The 19,552-nt window shown below is 32.2% G+C and overlaps 1 protein-coding gene across 1 annotated transcript in view; it reads right to left on the minus strand.

Annotated features, from left to right (window-relative positions):
- The window catches only part of LOC148276080 (uncharacterized), a 33,168-nt gene that overhangs the window by 7,640 nt on the left and 5,976 nt on the right, over positions 1-19,552 (minus strand). Inside the window, exon 3 of the mRNA XM_088234785.1 lies at positions 5,712-5,939. Coding sequence (XP_088090911.1) covers positions 5,712-5,939 — 228 coding nt within the window. The remainder of the gene's footprint in view (positions 1-5,711; positions 5,940-19,552) is intronic.

Here is a 19,552-nt window from a genome sequence, read left to right on the forward strand (position 1 = left end):
TGGACAAAATATTTCATTTAAAGTTATATAATAATTCTAAATATGTCACACAATTTTTTTCTTATGCGTAAAAGTTTAGTTGAAGATTACAAAAAAAGTGGTAATATTCATAGTTGTTGCCAAGATTAAAATAAATTATTTTAAAGTGTTTTTTGATTAATATAAGTAACAAAATATCAGTAAATGGTTGACCACAAATACCAAAAGCTTTAAATATTAATAATATACAAAATATCAGTTTGGCAGGTTGTCTAGTTCGGCCCTGTAGGGGCCATCATACCGAAAGAGAAATTTATTGACTTTTCTTATCGCGCAGATATATAATAACTATGGCTGCTCGCGATCAGATATAGACAACATTTTAACAGCGGACCAAAAATGACCTCATGATTTTTTATATTTGATTTTACGATACGCCCAAGGGGCATTTACAAAAATAATACAGGTAAGTACTAACATAGCAATAATATTACAAATAAACAAAACGATTTTTTTCAAAGGCATGTAGAAACCTTATCGCTCTCGTGATAATGGTCAGCGTGTTTGCCCACCATGCAAGAGGTCTTGGGTTCGATTGATGACATGGTGAATTTGAAATATTTTTTTTAAAGGGTGTTTTTACACTAGAATATTTCAAAGTCCCTGGACTGGTACATGAAGCGAAAGACTAATCATCTTACCTTCATGTAACAAAAAATATCAAGATACATTGCGATTGGTGTACCAATACAGTGCCTTATGCACCATTCGGTGTGGAAAGGTAATGATGATGATGATGCAGAAACCAAAAAAGCATGTTGCAATGAAAAATCCAAAGTAAAACTGCGAAAAAAAAAAGAAAAATATGGATATAATGTAAGATTAACAGTTAAATAGAAAAAACAGCAGGAATATAAAGTGAATAAAAAAAGTGTTGGAATTAAAAAGGAAATTGTAATTATTAAAAAAAAGGGCATTGACAATAAAAAAAATGAAAAAAAAAATGCAGTAAGTGTATAACATAATGATATATATGGTACACATATTAAAAATATTTTCAAAAAATATACCAACTCTTCAAAAAAACGGAAAAAAAATTGCATGAAAAAGAAAGTTTTTAATAGACTTTCATAATTGGCGTTAAACAGTGTATTTAAGATCGAATTTGTTGCAATGGAGAGGAAGAATATTTTCGAGAAGGGAATATGAAAGTCTTGGCATTTACAGGACTTATGCCCTGTCTTATGCTAGTTTAAATGTCCACTTTACACTCTGTTTAACATCCACATCCACAAAAGTCAAACGAATAAGGTAAAGAATTTTAAATTAAAATCTATTTCACTCGTGTACTAGTTATTGAGAAAAAATGATAATCTGTATCCTATAGGACACGTTGCCAAGAAGAGGTTTGAAGCGCCTGGCTGCTGAGTGCAGGGATAGTTTTCTCATTTTCCTAAATCTATCCAGTATTCGTATTACAATCACCAATACTTATATTACGTATTTTCATTTCTTTCGATTTGTTTCCCGTTGCAAGGGAAAAACAAAGTTTTCAAAATCAAAAGTTTTATTATCTTCTAGTCTTTTTGGGATTTTTTTCGACCGCTGGCAATCTCCGATTGCAGACCCCTGGAGCGAAGAATTTTGCTCACAAATGGGTGTCGGTGCGATTTAAAATTCACTGCACTTCAATAATACGTATGCATACTCGTGTATGACCATGTTACAGACGGACACACATACACTCTCTCGATCATAATGACTCACGCTATAATATAACAGATTTAACTCACTATTGGCGTAATAATGAAATGATAACTGCAGTTAATTAACTATTTTTATTTAATTTTTGGCGAAATTTCAGCGATGATTGTGAGCATTAAGAGAAATTTTCCAAAACACGCAGTTTAGCCAATTTTATTTTTAAAAACAAAACCGTCATCTCAGAGGTCATTAATTAAAACTTAACACGACTTCTTTCATATCCAACCCCAGGAAGAACTTCCTGGTAAACCGAGTTGTGAAGCAATGAAATAGTCTTCCCGATAAAGTGATTGGTGCACTCTTGGTTAATGAGTTCAAAAACGACTCAAACAAACACATAAAAGGCGTCCGTGGTGAAGTGGTCAAGACGTTTGACTCACACACAGAAGCTTCCGGGTTTGATTCCCGATGAGAACCCAAAAATTAAAAACGTGATATTTCTCAAGCCTGGATGCTCCGTGATGTAATTCACCACTGAAATTAAACCTCCTGGGTTATGGTGCAAAAAAAAACTTGTAATCAATATGTAATATTTTTGGTTGATCTCGTGTAAGTTGAATTTGTTCGGATGTTTCATCTACCATTGCAGGATCCACCTTCAAGGTAAACTGTGTGTTTTGTAGAAAAAAAAGTGTACCAGTAATTTGTACCGTGTCGCAATCGGCAGCAAATACATTTCATGTCATTTTTGTAATGTGCATCGCCGGGAACTATGTTGAATTTAATTTCAGCCCGTCGTCGTTGTTTATGATATTTGTGTGGGTGTTTGGGTATTTCAATCACCTCTTTTATTATTCGTGCACTGCAATTTCTAGGTTTATCCAAAATCTTTGGTTTGAAGGTGAAAATATGTCCAACTTAAACCCAACTTACACGGGATCACCCAAAAATGATACATATTGATAACAGTGACCGTGAAAATTTACGCACGTATTAAATTTATGTTTTCTTTTCAAATTTTTAAGCTTAAAACACAGTGCGTTCGATGTACATGTCAAATAAAAACAATAATAAAATAAAGGGCCTTACTTATAAACTCGGCGTAAAGTTACACTTAAGTATGGTGGTTCACTTCAGATGGGAATACCATTATTATTGCAGTAGTAGAATAAGGTTGGTATTCCCATCCGAATTATACCACTATATTTAAGTGTAACTTTACGCCAAGTTTATAAGTAAGGCTCAAAGTCAAACAAAATAAATTTCACGCTTTAGGTGAATTTTCGAAAAGCAAGGTTCGGTTGGCTCGCACTGCCACGCGCTGCTGTTATATCATATACAGGCACTCTTGTCAAATATCAGAAATTAGATTTTTGACGCAAACTAGCGAGTGGTGATGTTCTATGTCCAGAGGTGGGCCAAAAACATCATGTCTATTATATTTATTAAAAATAAAATACTGCTGTCGGCACTGATCGGCCACCACGTACCGCACACTGCATCTGAAAATAATGTCTTCTTGGAGGTGCTCAAATACAAATAAACAATACTTGCTTATTGCTGAATGAGAAAAGCTGCTTGAAGAAACTCTATATAATCGTATTGTATTGGCATGTATGTACAGATGAAGATCAAGAAAACCGAAATAAAATAGAGGCACTTCATTGCATTAACAAAAAGAGAGAAGCGAATTTGTCTATATATATTGTATTATTAGTAAACATTCAAGTTTCTTAATAAAAATTCTTAGTGGATTTTCATTGATATCTTTATATGTATAATTTTTCTGTACGTGTGATGTCAGCAAACTCCCCCTAAAACGCTTAACCGATTTAAGTGCGGTTTTCAGTGAAATGTAGATCTTTGCGCTGCGCGTGTTCGTAGATATTAAAATTTTCAATCGAATCAGTTAAAAAAAGTTATAAGCATTTTTTTTTCATTTCATTTTTCCAGGGTTGCATTCGACGAGAATGCAAATTTAAAAAAATGGAAAGATGTTGTTTTATTGTGCTTATATAAAGTTTGTTTTTGAATGTTCACAAACAGCATTCGCTTTTTATGAATCCCAATCAGATTATTTCCTTATAATGTCTTCCCATTTATTTATTTTTACTGGATTTTTGGTGAATCTAAAATAATATATACTCACATTCCATTCATTTTTGAAAATCGCATTCATGAAAAAAGTGCAACCCTTTTGGTCAGATGAGCCGAGTTTGACATTTGCAAATAGATTTCTATATTTGAAAATGAATTATTTTATGTTTTGGAATTCAACCATAAACAAGTACCTCGGTACCTACTTAAATTCAATATTTGAATATTATTAATTTTGAGTTTTGAAATTCAATCATAAACAAGTACCTAGGTACTTACTTATCAATTAAAAGTCTTTTTCCAAACTAATATCAGGCGAGCCAACGTTCGGGCAGGACAAGGTTTGTCGGGTGCGCTAGTTTATTATAAAAATTGAATACGAGTGATACTAAAATCCACAAATTTGGAATAACCAGTTACCGGTTTCATCGTTTTCGCGACATCTTCGAGACTGGGTCATTCTCACTCGTCTTTATCGTCAAATATATTCGACATTATTCAGTTGATTGCAAAACCATTTGAAAGGCTTGAAGTTATTTTTGGAGGCCACCAGATCAATACCCATATCCGACAAAATCTATAAAAGAAAAGGCTAAAGATAGTAGCGACCAGCTCCATTCGATATTCAAAGTGGTAAAAACATAACTTTTAAAAGGCTTTTGACACTTGCTAAGACATGCTTAACGATGGTCTGTATTTATCTACCATGCGACTACAAAGCCGGGTCCTTTAACGTCTCGATACGTACACTCCGGAAATTGGTAAATCAGACGGAAAAAAAAAAATAACTAATTGTTTTTTGTAGTGGTAACTTTCTTATGCCTAAATAGTCTTATATGTTAATGAAGCAGAATCTATCCGCATTATTTTTTGCATCTAGCCACTCGCTTCGGAAACTGACAGTTATGTCAGAATTTTATTCGACTTTAAAATTGACTTATTTCTCTCTCCTCTATTTTGAATAGGCTTTTAATAAAAAAAGTGCCAACCTCAAAACGATTAAAAATTCAAGCGAATCGCAATTCAAGGAAAAATTGCTGGGTGGAACAAAATTTTTGTTACTGAGGAGATAAACGTATCGACGGGTTCTTTACCTGTTGATACAAACCGATGTACTAACATCGAACTTGATGGTGGGGGGATCGATAGTGTATCTTAGTAGTCGGTCGGAAGACTTTTATCTTCAACTATGACGTCATACTGAAGCTTTCATTTAAGATATGTGTACCGTGACGTACGCTTCCCCTTTGTTTCATATCGATGTACCTATCCAAAACATGAAAATGGGGGGTCGGTAGTGTATCTTCGTAATCACTTGAGAGAATTTATCTTAATCTATATCGTCAAGGTGAAGGTATGACGTCTTTATCTTCCCATCATAATCGAGTTTTCGACTCAATGGCTGCCCTCAGGTAAAATCCTCATAAAGGAAATCGAGTGGAGATAATTTCGCCTAGTTTGCGCGATCACCTATCATACCATGCTTGAAGTTATGGGTTCGATTCCTGGTAAGTTGGACGTGAAGTATTGGTTTTAAAGGTATCTCTATACTACCATTTTTTTTGTTCAATCAGTTGTTTTTAAATAGCGTATATATTTTATAATTGAAAAAAATCGTATACATTCTCATCCCCTCTTATTAATACTGCATTAATACTGCTGCTAGAGTTTGTATTCCTCAGGAATACTTATCTCTAAGCGCAGCTGACAAAAAGTCCTCCGGGACTCGTAACAGCTGCGAATGGTTAGCGGGCTTTTGGATCCCCTCGACGCTATATTGTATTGTTCCTGGACTGGCACATGAAGAGGAAGACTGATCACCTTACCTTTTATGTAGCAAAAATGACCAAGATACACGCGCGGATAGGAAAATTATGATGGAAATTAAAGTTTGATGATACATGTTTTTCTTCGACTACGTATTCACTTACGTGAGTGCCAAATTCCAGAAAATTTTATCTGCAGCAAGCGTCGTTGAGTTCCTGCCTTTCTTCGCCAACTCGCAGAACTTCCTGTCCTCACATCCTGGATCCTGGTCCTCATGATGAAGCGCCTCCGTCTCCAAAACTGACTTCTGAACAATCTCCAGTAAATGGCTATTCAGGGATGTTGGCAAATTAGGATCCAATGAACGCTGCCGAAACGGGTAGTGTTTGTTTCTGAAATTGAACATAATAATTTATTTTTTAAAACGCATTATTGCATTTTTTAATATACAGTTCTTATTAAAATAGGTTTTTAAATTAAGTACCTAAACTAAAACTTCAATTATCAGCATTAAAAAGTGCCAGACGCTATCCTGATATACAGAAATCCAGATAATTAATTTATTCATTCAAAATTACACTCATTTAAAAAATAAGTAAACTTATTAAGACTTTTTAGGCTATGCCCGTGTCAAGCCATAATAAATAACAATTAAAAATACATAGTAAAATTAATAAGATTAAAATATAATGACATGTGATACAGTACAAGAAAAATCCAGAAAAAAAAGTTTAAGTAATAAATAATAAAATTCCAAAGAATACAATTTAAAAAAGATAATCAGACTGAAGAATCAGAATTGAAGTATTGAAAAAAAAAACAAAATAAAGTATCATTGAAATCTATAGAAAAATAACATATATATAAAAACATAATTGAGATATGGTTTCTATAAACTCACTATACACTGTAGTAAGAAATAGTAGTAATAAATAATATGCCAAATAAGATTAAGTGCTAAATTAAATAACACAAAAATATATAATGAAAAGAACATAAAAATACATACAATTGGTCTGAGAAAACGCAAAATTTACACTAAGATCAGTATTTTATTAATTTTGAAATTAAACAGCTAATTGGGAATCACGCTAAAAACTTACTTCAACATGCCCAGCTTATTTTGATGAAGAAACTCGTTTACAAACATCTGGACATACTCAAAATACCATAATTTCCCCTTTCCCATGCAATAGTGCATAGGGCACTGCATCATAATATTAAATAAAGCAAATATCGATAGTCTGTAACGTGAAGACTATGTGATTGACGTTGCTACTTGGCTGTCCAGGAACAGTGAAATATTGAAGTATAGAACACAACCTTAATAACAAATATTTCATGTCGACCTTCCCAGGAATGGAATTCAGGACATCAAGCATGATAGGCAAGCGCTTTAAACAATTCATAACAAAGCTCATTTGTATCTACTGGATTTAACGTTATTAACATTTTATTAAATGTTACTAAATATTTGTTTATGTTTAACCACATATCCACTTTTCTGTGTCTACCGGTTTTTTATTTGCGTGATAGTTTGATTGATGTGCTGACGAAGAGACGGACATCTCGAAACCGATAGACAAAGGAAAGTCGGTAAGTGAATATATAACAATATTTACTAAAATTTAGTAATATTATTAAAAATAATAATATACTAGCGGACCCGACAGACGTTGTCCTGCCCGATCGTTGGCTTGCCTGCTATTACCTTGGAAAAAGACTTTTCATTGATTAGTAGGTACCTAGGTACTTTTTTCTGTTTGAATTTCAAAACTCAAAATTATTAACATTCAAATATGGAATTTAAGTGGAACAGGGGAATACTTAATTCGAGAATGTATTTTCAAAAATGTATTTAATGTCAGTAAATATTATTTTAGTACTACTAAAAATCCAGTAAAAAGAAATAAATGGGGAGAAATTATAAGGGATGTAAGCAAAGAATCTTATTGGGATCCATAAAAAGCGAATGTTGTTTGTAAACATTCAAAATTAAACTTTTTTAACATAAAAAACAATACCCTACCACTTTTTGTATATGCATTCTCCTCGAATGCAACTCTGATAGGTCGATGAAAAAGAGATTTATGCTTCTAACTTTTTTTTCGCAGATTCGATTTAAAATTTTAATATCTACAAACACGCACAACGCAAAGATCTACATTTCTCTGAAAACCGCGCGTAAATCGATTAAGCCGTTTAGAAGAAGTTCAGTGAAATCTCACGTACAGAGGAATTATACGTATATAAATATTTTATTAAGCATAAGTAGAACGATTTATAAGTAAAATACTAGCAAAAAAGAGTCGTTTGTCGTCGACTGTTACATGCTAGAAAGTTCGGCCCTTCGGGGCTCATATAATCACCCCTTCGTGCCTCGTTTCATCGGCCCTACGGGCTTCAGTTGATTAGATTCTTGGATGGACACCGAGAATTATCGCCCCTTTGGACGTCACAATTTATTTTTTGTTATTCAGAGCGATATAAATATAATAAAGAAGAATCTTTCACTCATACGAGTAATAATGCTACCAAAACCACGTTAGTCTACGACGACGTAGCACCGTTATTCTGATTTAGTATTAATTAAATCTCAATTACTCATTTTGCCGAGGGAATGAAATGTTTTTTCATGATGAAAAGTAACATGTGACACTCGTCAGCTCTTCGGCTATCCTTTTGTAAATAATCATGTCGATCGGTCCCCCCGTTGCGACGTGAATGAAACACAAACAAACAGACAAACTTTCTTTAGCATTTATAATACTAGTCTGGATTCATCGATAACAATTTATAGATCATTTGATGAAACAATTAGCTTCAATCTCGCTCAGAGTAAATAAATAAATTTCACGCGGGTGATTACAACCTGTCATCTTTTTAATTAATTTCACCTGATGATGGACAATAACTCATCTTAGATTTTTTCTGCACCTGGCTATGGGAACTAGAGCCAGGTGCACTGTGTTTATGCCACGATCTAATCAACTCTCCCTTAGTAATGAAAAAGTGACAATACTATCCATTTGTGCGCCACGTGACTGACACGATTTCGTTATATTGACAAACAAAACATACACTGGTCTCTATGTGCAAATAAAGTCGGTCATCTATTATATTTTGAAATCTATTTTGCAAACATAAAAATAAAACAAACCTTTATAAATATAAGACTCTAATATTGTTTAAGTATATGTATTCTTTAAAGCAGCAGTTCCCAATCATCGTGCTACTGAGCCTAAGGAATTTTTTTTCTGCGCTCACTTGGAAAAGAAAAAATCTCTTCTCCCAACCGTTTTATTTTTTTAATAGATAAAATAATATGGATAAGAGTTGGGCGCAGAAGTTGTAATAGTTACAGTTTCCAAAATTAAATTGTTTTTAACTCTTTTGTGGCTGTGATGTCACTAACTAACTAAACTAAACAAATTTTTTTATATTTTTTTATTTATATCCCTACAGAGATGAGGTAGAATTTTTTCAAATTCAGGATTATGGATATTCGAGCGTTTACAGGGCTTATGACCTGTCATTGGCTGGGTTAAGTGGCCACTTTAAGTACTACAACAATCCCCATTCCGCTTATTAGCAAATATCCACACAGGTAACATTTTTGATTTTTGTATATATGTTATTAAATGAGAAACCATCTCTGTAGGGATATAAATAAAAAAATATATACCTACTCCCCCTTGGGAGAAATCCAGATTTGTGTATGTACAAAATACACGTACCAAAAATATTGTTGTGTAATTTTTTTATACCTATGCTTGAAATAAATTAACGAAGCTGGTTGAGTAATGGCATTTGGATGAAGTAGATATTACTATTAAATAAGTTTCAATTATTGTTATGCACATTTGCTGCGAAAACGTAATTAATTGTTACGAGTAAATTTAATAATTTTCAACGAAATGTCTGATTAATATCATCATATATCATTTTTCTTTTCCTTTTCCCGTAGAATATGTTAATTTCTCTTGAATGCTATGCTATTTTGACGTTTGATAATATTTCAATTTGAAATGTCAGGTTTCACTCAATCTTGGCAAATAAAACCAACAGACGTTTTGATATGAAAATTATCTTTCTTTTTGTTAAATTAAAATAAACATAGATCCATGTGAAAAATTGTCTAGAAATCAGGAAGTTCAATTCTACTGGAAATTCTATACAGTTGTTTTTTTCTTACGTGCGGTAAAAATTAAAGCATTTAATTGTATGGCGAGGATTCTCGTAAATAAAAAATAGATATGAACTACATTGAAATACGTCACAAGTTCTTCCGAATCAACCAATGATAGATTTCCAGTTTCCGGAACTTATTTATTTATTTACAGACGTTAAGTTCATTTAACAATGATAAATACATTTCTTTATAACATATACATTATATACAGGTACAATTGAAATAAAATACAACTAAAGAAAATTAAAGCTAGGACAAAAATTAAATAATAATCACCACCTCAAGACAAGATCTGGTCCATCTAAGTAATTGTTGAAATCTAGAAAGACTTACGTAAAAAAAGTCCAGATCTTGTCTTGAGTTCGCAATTCGACACAATTGACTTATAGACAAGTACTTGTAACGTGACGCGCTAAGTAATTAGAAAACTTTAAAAAATCATAGCGCTGATAATACGATATGTATAAATCCATAAACATATATATATATATATATATATATTTTAAATTTTGCCTTAGTGTGATAGTATTTAAATTATATTAAAATATTAAAAACCATCGATCTTTCCTCATTACTTCCTGTAGGTAGTCAGAACGTCCGATTTTTCAAAAGAAAATAAAAAAATAAAGTTCCTTTTTAAAATTCCTTATCCATACTTATATTTTAAATGCGAAAGTGTGTTTGTTTGTATTTCTTTTACGTCTTAACAGAGAGACCGATTGATATATTTTTTTGCATACAGATAGCCGGAGATATGAGAAGTAAAATAGGAAACTAATTTTCAATCCGAATTAAAAAATAGTGAAATGAAAAAAAATGTCAGCAATCATGTCAGAATTAATTCTTCAAATTTCTTTAATTTACTTGCTTTATCTATGGTTAGTTTAGTTTGCTTTTGTAGTAGGAATTTTCGATTTGTGAAGAGAATAATGATGCAAAATAACGGATCGTCATATTTTTTTTATAGCTAAAGTTGGAGGACCGGCAATTGATACAGGCTACTTTCTGCCCGGAAAAAAATTATCGTTCCATCGTCAAAATTCTAATTACTAAACGATAAGGCTAATTAATTATCTAAATAATTTCTCTTAAGCGCGAGCAAAGTCGCGGATGAAAGCTAATAGTTTACAAGATCCAACTTCAAATCTCTACGGATTAAAAAAAAAAACACACATTTTATTATATTATTTCTTATCATCACTCCCTTTTAAGTGCCAAATGGACCATAGGGGACTGCATTCGTAAACTAAATACACCGTTGTTTAATCATCTGTTAAATGCAGGCATGTTCATCGGTCTTACGCTTCGGGTTCTAGTCCAAGAACAATGAAATACCGCTGTTCAAAAAACCTTTAAAATCAATATTTCATGCCCACCTGTATTCATTGTAGAAACTTTATCAATTGTGTTATGGCTGTTTTCTGCTGCAACCGATACTCACAATGCAAATTTCAATTTATTATGTTAATTTAGTGCGGTATATCAGCTATAAAAATCGTCCATTTAAATGATTTTATTATCCATGATAAATTTAATGCCTGCATCAAATTTTTAATGAATAAAGAAGTCTTTGAATATGTATGTTTTTTTTTTAGTTGGAAACAAAAGTTTGGTCCATTTTTAGAGAGATCCGTCTCTGGGGAAAACAGGGAAAAATATTTTCAGTTGTTATCCATTTAACCAACGACGTAAAATTCACTTTTTTTGTAAAACTTACGACTATAAACAAAGGTTTTAGCACTTTAACTTTACAACAATCAACAAATGGAAGAATTTAAGAAATATTGATAAAACAGTGTTTAAAAACGTGCACTATCCTGGATTCAAACTAAAGATATGAATTCTTTTTTTCTATGATTTATTTTGTTTCCCTTTAATAATAAGGAATATTCTTGGGTTTTTTAAAATATATTTTTTTCCTGTTTAAATTACTATAAAAAAATACCATGTAATCTTTTACAGAATAATTTATTTTTTCTTTAAAAATATTATATAACTGTCCATTATTTATTATAGGAGCAAAAATTCATTAATATTTTCTTGTATACCCACGAACAGGCCATGCCTTTGTAGGATTTTTTGTTTACTATTTTTACTATTAAAATCTATTTTATTGCTATGTAATTATGCTTTCTTTTTTTAATACTCTGTTTTATCACTTATGTTTATTGTAAAAAAACAACAAAAAAAAAATTAAAAAAAAAAAAAGTGTACGCATTATTTCACTATTCACACCGTAGGATAGGGCACTGCATTAGTACTTTAATTGCAGCGTATCTTGATATTTTTTGTGACATAAAAGGTAAGGTGGTTAGTCTTCCTCTTTATGTGCCTGTTCACAATATTGTTTCAGGTGCGTGTTACACAGTATGAAAGGTGCATTCTAATAATATCTCCTCAACAAAGTTATCCGTCTCTGTTGGAATAGAAAACTTTGAAATCATAATACGCCAGGTTTGTTGGTCGGTGTGACCAATGGCGAGTTGCGCATGTGATCTGATGTTAATGGAATCCGGATGAAAGCGAGAATTGATTGGATCTGAATGGCGAAAGAGATCCGGAATAATATGGTTCTCACCATCTTGCTTAGAAACAGGTGCAAAACCTGAGAGTTCGAGGAGAACTAAAACTGATTGATTGATTGCTGGTGATAAATCCCGCAAAAGTTATTCGTGTTTTATTGCCAATAAGCGTGACGCCTTCATTATTGTGCAGATTTGGTGACTCATACTTGTATTATTGACATTTTCAAAACGCACGTGGGCTATTGACATTTACAAGTCAATGGCAAATGCCTTCTGACCACTAACCCGAAAGTTTGATAAATTTAGAAAGAAAAGTAAAAAATATTATATTCGTAGCCACGTCTCACCAAATTTTAACACGCTTAGCGTTATTTTTTTTTTATCGTTGTCGTGAAGTTGTCGCTTTTTTTGCTCCCACCGCTGTCGCTGTCATTAAAGTTGACATTAAGGCGTAGACGTGGACGTAGACGTGGACGTAGACTTTGACGTTGACGTAGACGTTGACGTTGACGTTGACGTTGACGTTGACGTTGACGTTGACGTTGACGTTGACGTTGACGTTGACGTTGACGTTGACGTTGACGTTGACGTTGACGTTGACGTTGACGTTGACGTTGACGTTGACGTTGACGTTGACGTTGACGTTGACGTTGACGTTGACGTTGACGTTGACGTTGACGTTGACGTTGACGTTGACGTTGACGTTGACGTTGACGTTGTTATAAACATTGTCTACGTCGGAAAAACTATGGTAGTACGAGCACCCAAAAAAAAAGCTTTTTCCCAAAAACTATATTTTCCATACTATCGACGACATGATAAAGCTCCATTTTTCAAATCAAATAAAAATGAGAGTCGTCTTCTGTAAATCAGTCATTATTATTCAAAATGACCAATATTGAATCTCCATCACACGTGATTCGTGAGAACCTTTTGCTTTTAGAACCCAAAAAATGATAAATGCACATCATTTAACATGACTTTATCAGAAACATTTAATTATCCAAGATTTAAACTCTTTGGAATAAGGTCGTCGTGTTTTGCAAAGACCATAAGTACTATATTAATGCGTCGGTTATCGATGATTATCAGCTGAATACATTAATTTGAAAGTATAAATATTTATGACATTCCCAATGAGAGATTTATTTTAATGTTTCGGTCAATGAAATTTAAGATAGATCATAGGTATAGATTATAAACGAAACCCTAGAAAAAATAATGATCAACATATTCGCAATATTATGTAAAACACCAGGATATTGTGACGACGCACATGGCCAAAGTAATTAAGCTCACATAATTAATTACACTAATAATATTAGTTTGAACACCGCTCTTCATCAGAAATGGAAAGTGCTTAAGTGAGAAACTCCGGTTGTAATTATTTATTCTAAATGATAAGCGACCACTGACCATATGCTTTGAGGAAACGGGGCCAGACTTATCTTCATACAAACGTATTCCCATATTCCTTGGATTATGGCATTAGAGCAGTGATTCTTTTTTACACGATTAAAATACATTCCACAAATCATTATTGTAAGGATGGGTTGCCTTAACTTAAAAAAAAAATGCATTTATTGTATTATTTTTATTTATTTATTCACACATAAATATAACAATAAAATGCTGTTAGCTTGTCTCTATTGTTTTGCTTTTTTGATCAATTGTTTCTAATGAGAGTTAAGACTATTCAATAACCCAAAAATGCGCCCAGTTTTTTCCCCTGTCTTTGGACGTGCGGTAAACAAATATGATAAATAAATTTGAAAAACGGAAAAGTGCCTATTCAGAAAATTTCATTCTGATGTTCTTTTTATATATAAAAAACTCGGTTCAGTTTTGAGGCGGGAGAAACGGGACAACGAAACGTAAATTTTAGTTAGCTTCCAAGTTGGAACAAATGGTGTTTTATAATGAGCCTCCAGGGCCGCGATTATGATGGGATGCTAAGGACGTCTTACCTTTACCATAATGGTATAGTTAAAGATAAATTCTTTCAAGCGATTACGAAGATACACTACCGACCCCCCACCTCAAAGTTTTGGGTAGGTGCATCGATATGTAACAAGGGGAAGCGTACGTTACGGTACACATATCTACGCATGAAAGTGTCATTTTTTTAAAATTATTTTTTATTGCTTCCGTATGACGTCATAGTTGAAGATATATTCATCAGAGCGATTACAAAGATACACTACCGATCCCCCAACTATCAAGTTTTGATGCAAGTACGTCGCTTTGTATCAACGGGTCTAGTACCCCTCGATACGCATAACTACGCATCAAAAGTGATAAAAAATTGAAAATAAGAGAGAAAAATAAGTTCATTTAAACATAACTGTCAGTTTTGAAAATAAACGCCTAGATGCACAGATAATGTGGCTAGATTCTTCCACTATAAAATATATTTAATTATTATATTCATACTATTTTCCCGAGTGTACGTATCTAGACGTTAAATAAGCCGGCGTTGTAATCGCTTGGTAGATAAATACAGACTATTGCTAAGCATACCGTCTTGATAATTGTCAAAAGTCATGGCATATAAAATCATGTTCAAGCGAGCATTTTTTGTTTGAATTGGGATTTATTGGAGGTTTTAAACGCTTTGGAATGGAGACTTTTTATCACAGAAGCCAATTTAAAATATAAATGAGAACTATTTTAAAATTTAATGAATTAAGGAACGCGGCCTAAATTTTCGGGGCCATTCATTGGTTGAATTCGATCATATGACGTCGAGATGACAGGTCGGTAGAATATACCGATGTAGATAAATATAGTACAGAAGTTTAGTGTACCGTCTCGATATATACAGATGAAGATAGCGTTTATATTTGCGGCACTGATATTCCCCAAATCAAGTCCATATCCCGTAGTTTTGACATCGATACCTCTTTCTGTTCGCGTTATTTCGAGGAATAAAGCTGCCATAGCTGCTCGCGGTATTTTCGCAATGGTAAAGATTCTATGAATTATCTCCTTATTTTTTGTAAAATAATGAAGGAGAATACATTATTAAGTGAGTCAGTTTTTTATCAAGAGGACACAACTAAAAAAAAATACGATGAATTAATCAATAATGTATTCTGCTTCATTATTTTACATTTCTAAGGCCTGTAATCGAATAAAATTATAAATATAACGTAAAAACAAATATAAAATCTTGCAGAGTAGAAAATTTTCTTTCGAATAACAAAATATTTAAGGGAACTGGGCATTCCAGATGAAATAGCTGACAGGCGTCTGACGCTTAGATCTGCTACGTCTACAGCGAGAGAAAAAGTTATTATACCTCTACGCAAACAGCGCACTAAATTCAGTGCACGCAGATTTGCGGTCACAGGTCCTATGGCATGGAATGCTCTGCCAACAGAGGCGTGAGGGCTGTGAGAGTAAAGTGATGTTTCGGAAAAAAAACACCTAGATGTTCTCTAAATCATTTGGATAAATCCGTAGCAAGTGAAAACAAAATAAGTTATTTTAATTAAATTACTGATTTAAAAGCTTCAATCAAATTGATTTATCTATAGAATCACTATGTAAAGCGTCTTTGAGGTATTATACTACGAACATGGAGCTATATAAGTCATCCATAATAATAATAATAATATTAATAATAACCTTAACTTTTTTTTTATTAATGGTGCTCATTTTCAAATTTGGAAAAAAAGAATTTCGTTAAAACCCAGTAATTGAAAAAAAAAACTAGGACGTTAATTAACATATTACAACAGAGATGAAGAACATTTAAGAGAAGGTAATATAGAAGTCTATGACCTGCCAATGGCTGGTTTAAGTGGCCACTTTACACACTGTGTAACATTCACCATTCTGCCCATATTTGAACATCTTTATTTCTTCAATTATTTCATATGTTGATATTTGTGAAGTTAAAGAGCCGAAACCTTTGTTTGTGCCGGTAAGATTCATCTAATTGAATTATTTCACCTACATACCAGGCAACGCCTGAAAATGTTATTTTTTCTATTTCTATACTTCTTCATGGACCATGTGGATTTATCAACAATATTTCGAGCTTGTCCAAACTTCTATATAACCTTCTCTTAAATGTTCTTCATCTCTATTGTAATATGTTAATATAAACAGCTCCTCAGGGAGTTGAATTCAGTCCTTGTCTACAAAAATTTGAACAAACTTGAAATATTGTTTTAGGACGTAAATGATATTTTGTTCGTGAAAACAGTAGTAATAAATATATCACGCAGAATTGACATCCATTTCCATGCCATAATTCTTTGTCGTACCAGTCTAATACCCCCGGGGTTTAATAATAACGCTAGGCATAATTAATACAATGAGTAAAAAACGCAACACGACATAATGAGTTTGTTCCTGCAATTATCATGCTCGTCAATAGTTTTCCTATTCATGTTTCAAACATAGTTTTTGTGTACGTAACTGTTTCAAATAATGTGGTTTTAGGTTTATAACTCTTACGTCAAAACTACAATACCCTGCCCTAGTTAGTTCTTGTATGTTCAATATATAATTTTTGGCAAGAGTTATGAATGCCAATATTTATTTATTTATTTATTTTAAAGAAATAAATAGTCGACTATGATATGGTAACATTTAAAAAAAATACAGTTTAAAGACTGACCAGCAAAGTTTCTAAAAAGGAATCATACATATTTTATTTTATTTTATTGAAATAAACGGCACTTAGTACCATTTACATATAAGTTGCATATAATAAAATACATACATGTACGTGAAATAAGTAAAATATAGTATTTTAAACAAATTATTACTAAACAGTTATTTACAAGTTAAGGAGTAAAAAAAAAGATACACGGATTAAAAATAATATTACTAGTTACAAAAATTCTTGAAAACTTAAATATTTGGTGATATTTGTGAATATTTGGTGAGAAATATTTTGAACCTGTAAAAAAAAGAGAGAAAAAACAGGAAGAAAGTAACACGGTCGGGTTGTGGTTCCGTGGCTAGTGTCTCGGACTCACGGACCAAAGGTCTGTGGTTCGAATCCCACTCTACCCCAACTTGATTCCATTTTCTAATAGTGAGTAATTTACAACTCGTTGAAAATGGCCCTCAAAATTAAATATTTGGGTCAATCATAGGAACACAAATATTTCTTTAAAAAAAAAACACATTAATAAAAAAAAATAAAAAAATTAAAACAGTTTTGAATAACACTAAACGAAGATTTTTCTTTTTTAAATTACATGTATTATTATTTAAATCTACCACTTAGGTAAGTAATATAAATATACACAAATACATACTGATAAAAAAAATTTAGAAGAGAAATATTTTGTACTTTTAAATGAAATCAAGAATAGAAAAGGAGAAAAAAAACATAATTAAAGAAATTAAAACAATTTTGAAGAATACTAATTGATAAAAAAAAAATGTTATCTAGAACTATTAGGTACTAGCTTCTCCTACCCATGAAATACAGGTGAAGGGCCGTCCTAAATAAACTAAACTTAACATGCAATGAGTCACCAACGTCTTGGTACTTATTGCCTAGAACGTGAAGTCAAGAAGCTATTATTAAATTGTGTTACAACAAAAGCGTGTGTTTATGTGTATTTGTATGAGAGTAAGTGTAGATGTGTGTTTATATGTATTATTGTAGGAGTAAGTGTTCAGGTGTGTGTAAGTGTGAGCATCATTCAATAGTTAGTGGGATCGTATCAGAGCCAGAAAAAACAAGTCTTAATTTATTTTTAAATAAATTAAGGGGCATGTAAAATACATCAATAGATGAAAAAAAGCATTATAGTTAGAGCAAGAACGATAGATGAAAGAGCGTTGTGCATAGTCAGTGCTACAGACTGGCAGATGAAACAAATACTTATTTATTGTCACGCGAAAGGGTTCACGCGAAAATGTTCATTATCTAATTACGCGTCCGTGTAGCTAAAGAATTATTATTTTTCCCGTTATTAAAAATTATTTTCAGCATTTTTTTAGTGCCGATCTCCACTTCCTGATTTTACTTATTTGACTTTAAAAACGAAAAAATGTATCATGTAAAATTTGCAAAATGGTCTACTTAACATACAAGAATTAGGACAGTGAATAGGGAAATATTATGTACTACCAATACCGATAAAAATATGTGAAATTGATTTTGAAAAATTGATTGTATTTCTAAAATCAATATGGATATTCTCCTTTGAAAATTTAACAAATAAAATTGTTTAAAAATACGTATCCGCGAAAACGCGATATGTTTAACCTGTACAGTAATTGTAACGTCAAGATTTTATTTATTTTAATTATCTCTCATAAAACTTTATATTTTTTGTTTTCTATATGAACACATCGCGACGACGCCGACGCGACGTTCTATTTAAATGTAAAGAGTCACAAACAAAAGACAAAGTTTAACCTAATCGTGACCCCTTTGGGGTGTGGCCAATGCAACGAACTGTTTTCTAAAAAAGTAATCATTATCAAAGTAATTTAATTACCTAAAATATTAAAACGATTTTTTTGTGAGATTTTATACATTGATTCACTTAGTTAAACAGTTCAATAATATTGTATATTTATTATAATTCTCACTTCGGTATATCTTCTAGTAACTGAAATAATTCAGTCAGATGTTTCTCACTCCCATCAATTAAGGTTTTAGCTCACGAAAACCAGCAAATGGAATAATTAAAATATAGATATTTAAACATAGGCAGTATGGTGAGTGTTACAGTGTGTAAAGTGGCCACTTTAATCAGCCAAAGACAGCCCACAAGCCCTTATACCTAGACATCCATATTCCCTTTTTTAAATGTTTTACTTCTCTGTTTGACCATAATGTGACGAAAAAACTAAAGGTACCAATTCAGTGTCCTATAAACAGTACGGATGGAGAAATCAAAATAAAAGCCAAGGCCAAAAATTTATATAACATTAAAAAATGTTAATATATTAACGAGGGCTAATATTTTATTTTGTTACATATCGTTTTAATACTGTTTAAAATATTCGTTAAAAATGCCGTTCAAACTAATTACCATAACTGTTTTTTTAATCTGCAGGTGGTATCTCCAAAATATTGTTTTGGAAGGCTTCAAATTTTACGAAAAGACTAAATGAATCGATCGATCAAAGGGCACTAGTCACACTTTTGGTGATTTCGATATTTCAATGTAAAATTATATTTAAAATACATTTCAGAGAAGATAATATTGAAGTCTAGGCATTTACAGGGCTTATGACCTGTCGTTGGTTAGTTTAAGTGGCCATTTTACACACTGTGTAACATTCACTATTCTGCCCTTATTTG

The sequence above is a fragment of the Micrasema longulum genome, unplaced genomic scaffold, assembly GCF_059751315.1.
Source record: "Micrasema longulum isolate JH-2025_06_02 unplaced genomic scaffold, ASM5975131v1 h1tg001285l, whole genome shotgun sequence".
In the NCBI taxonomy this organism is placed as follows: domain Eukaryota; kingdom Metazoa; phylum Arthropoda; class Insecta; order Trichoptera; family Brachycentridae; genus Micrasema; species Micrasema longulum.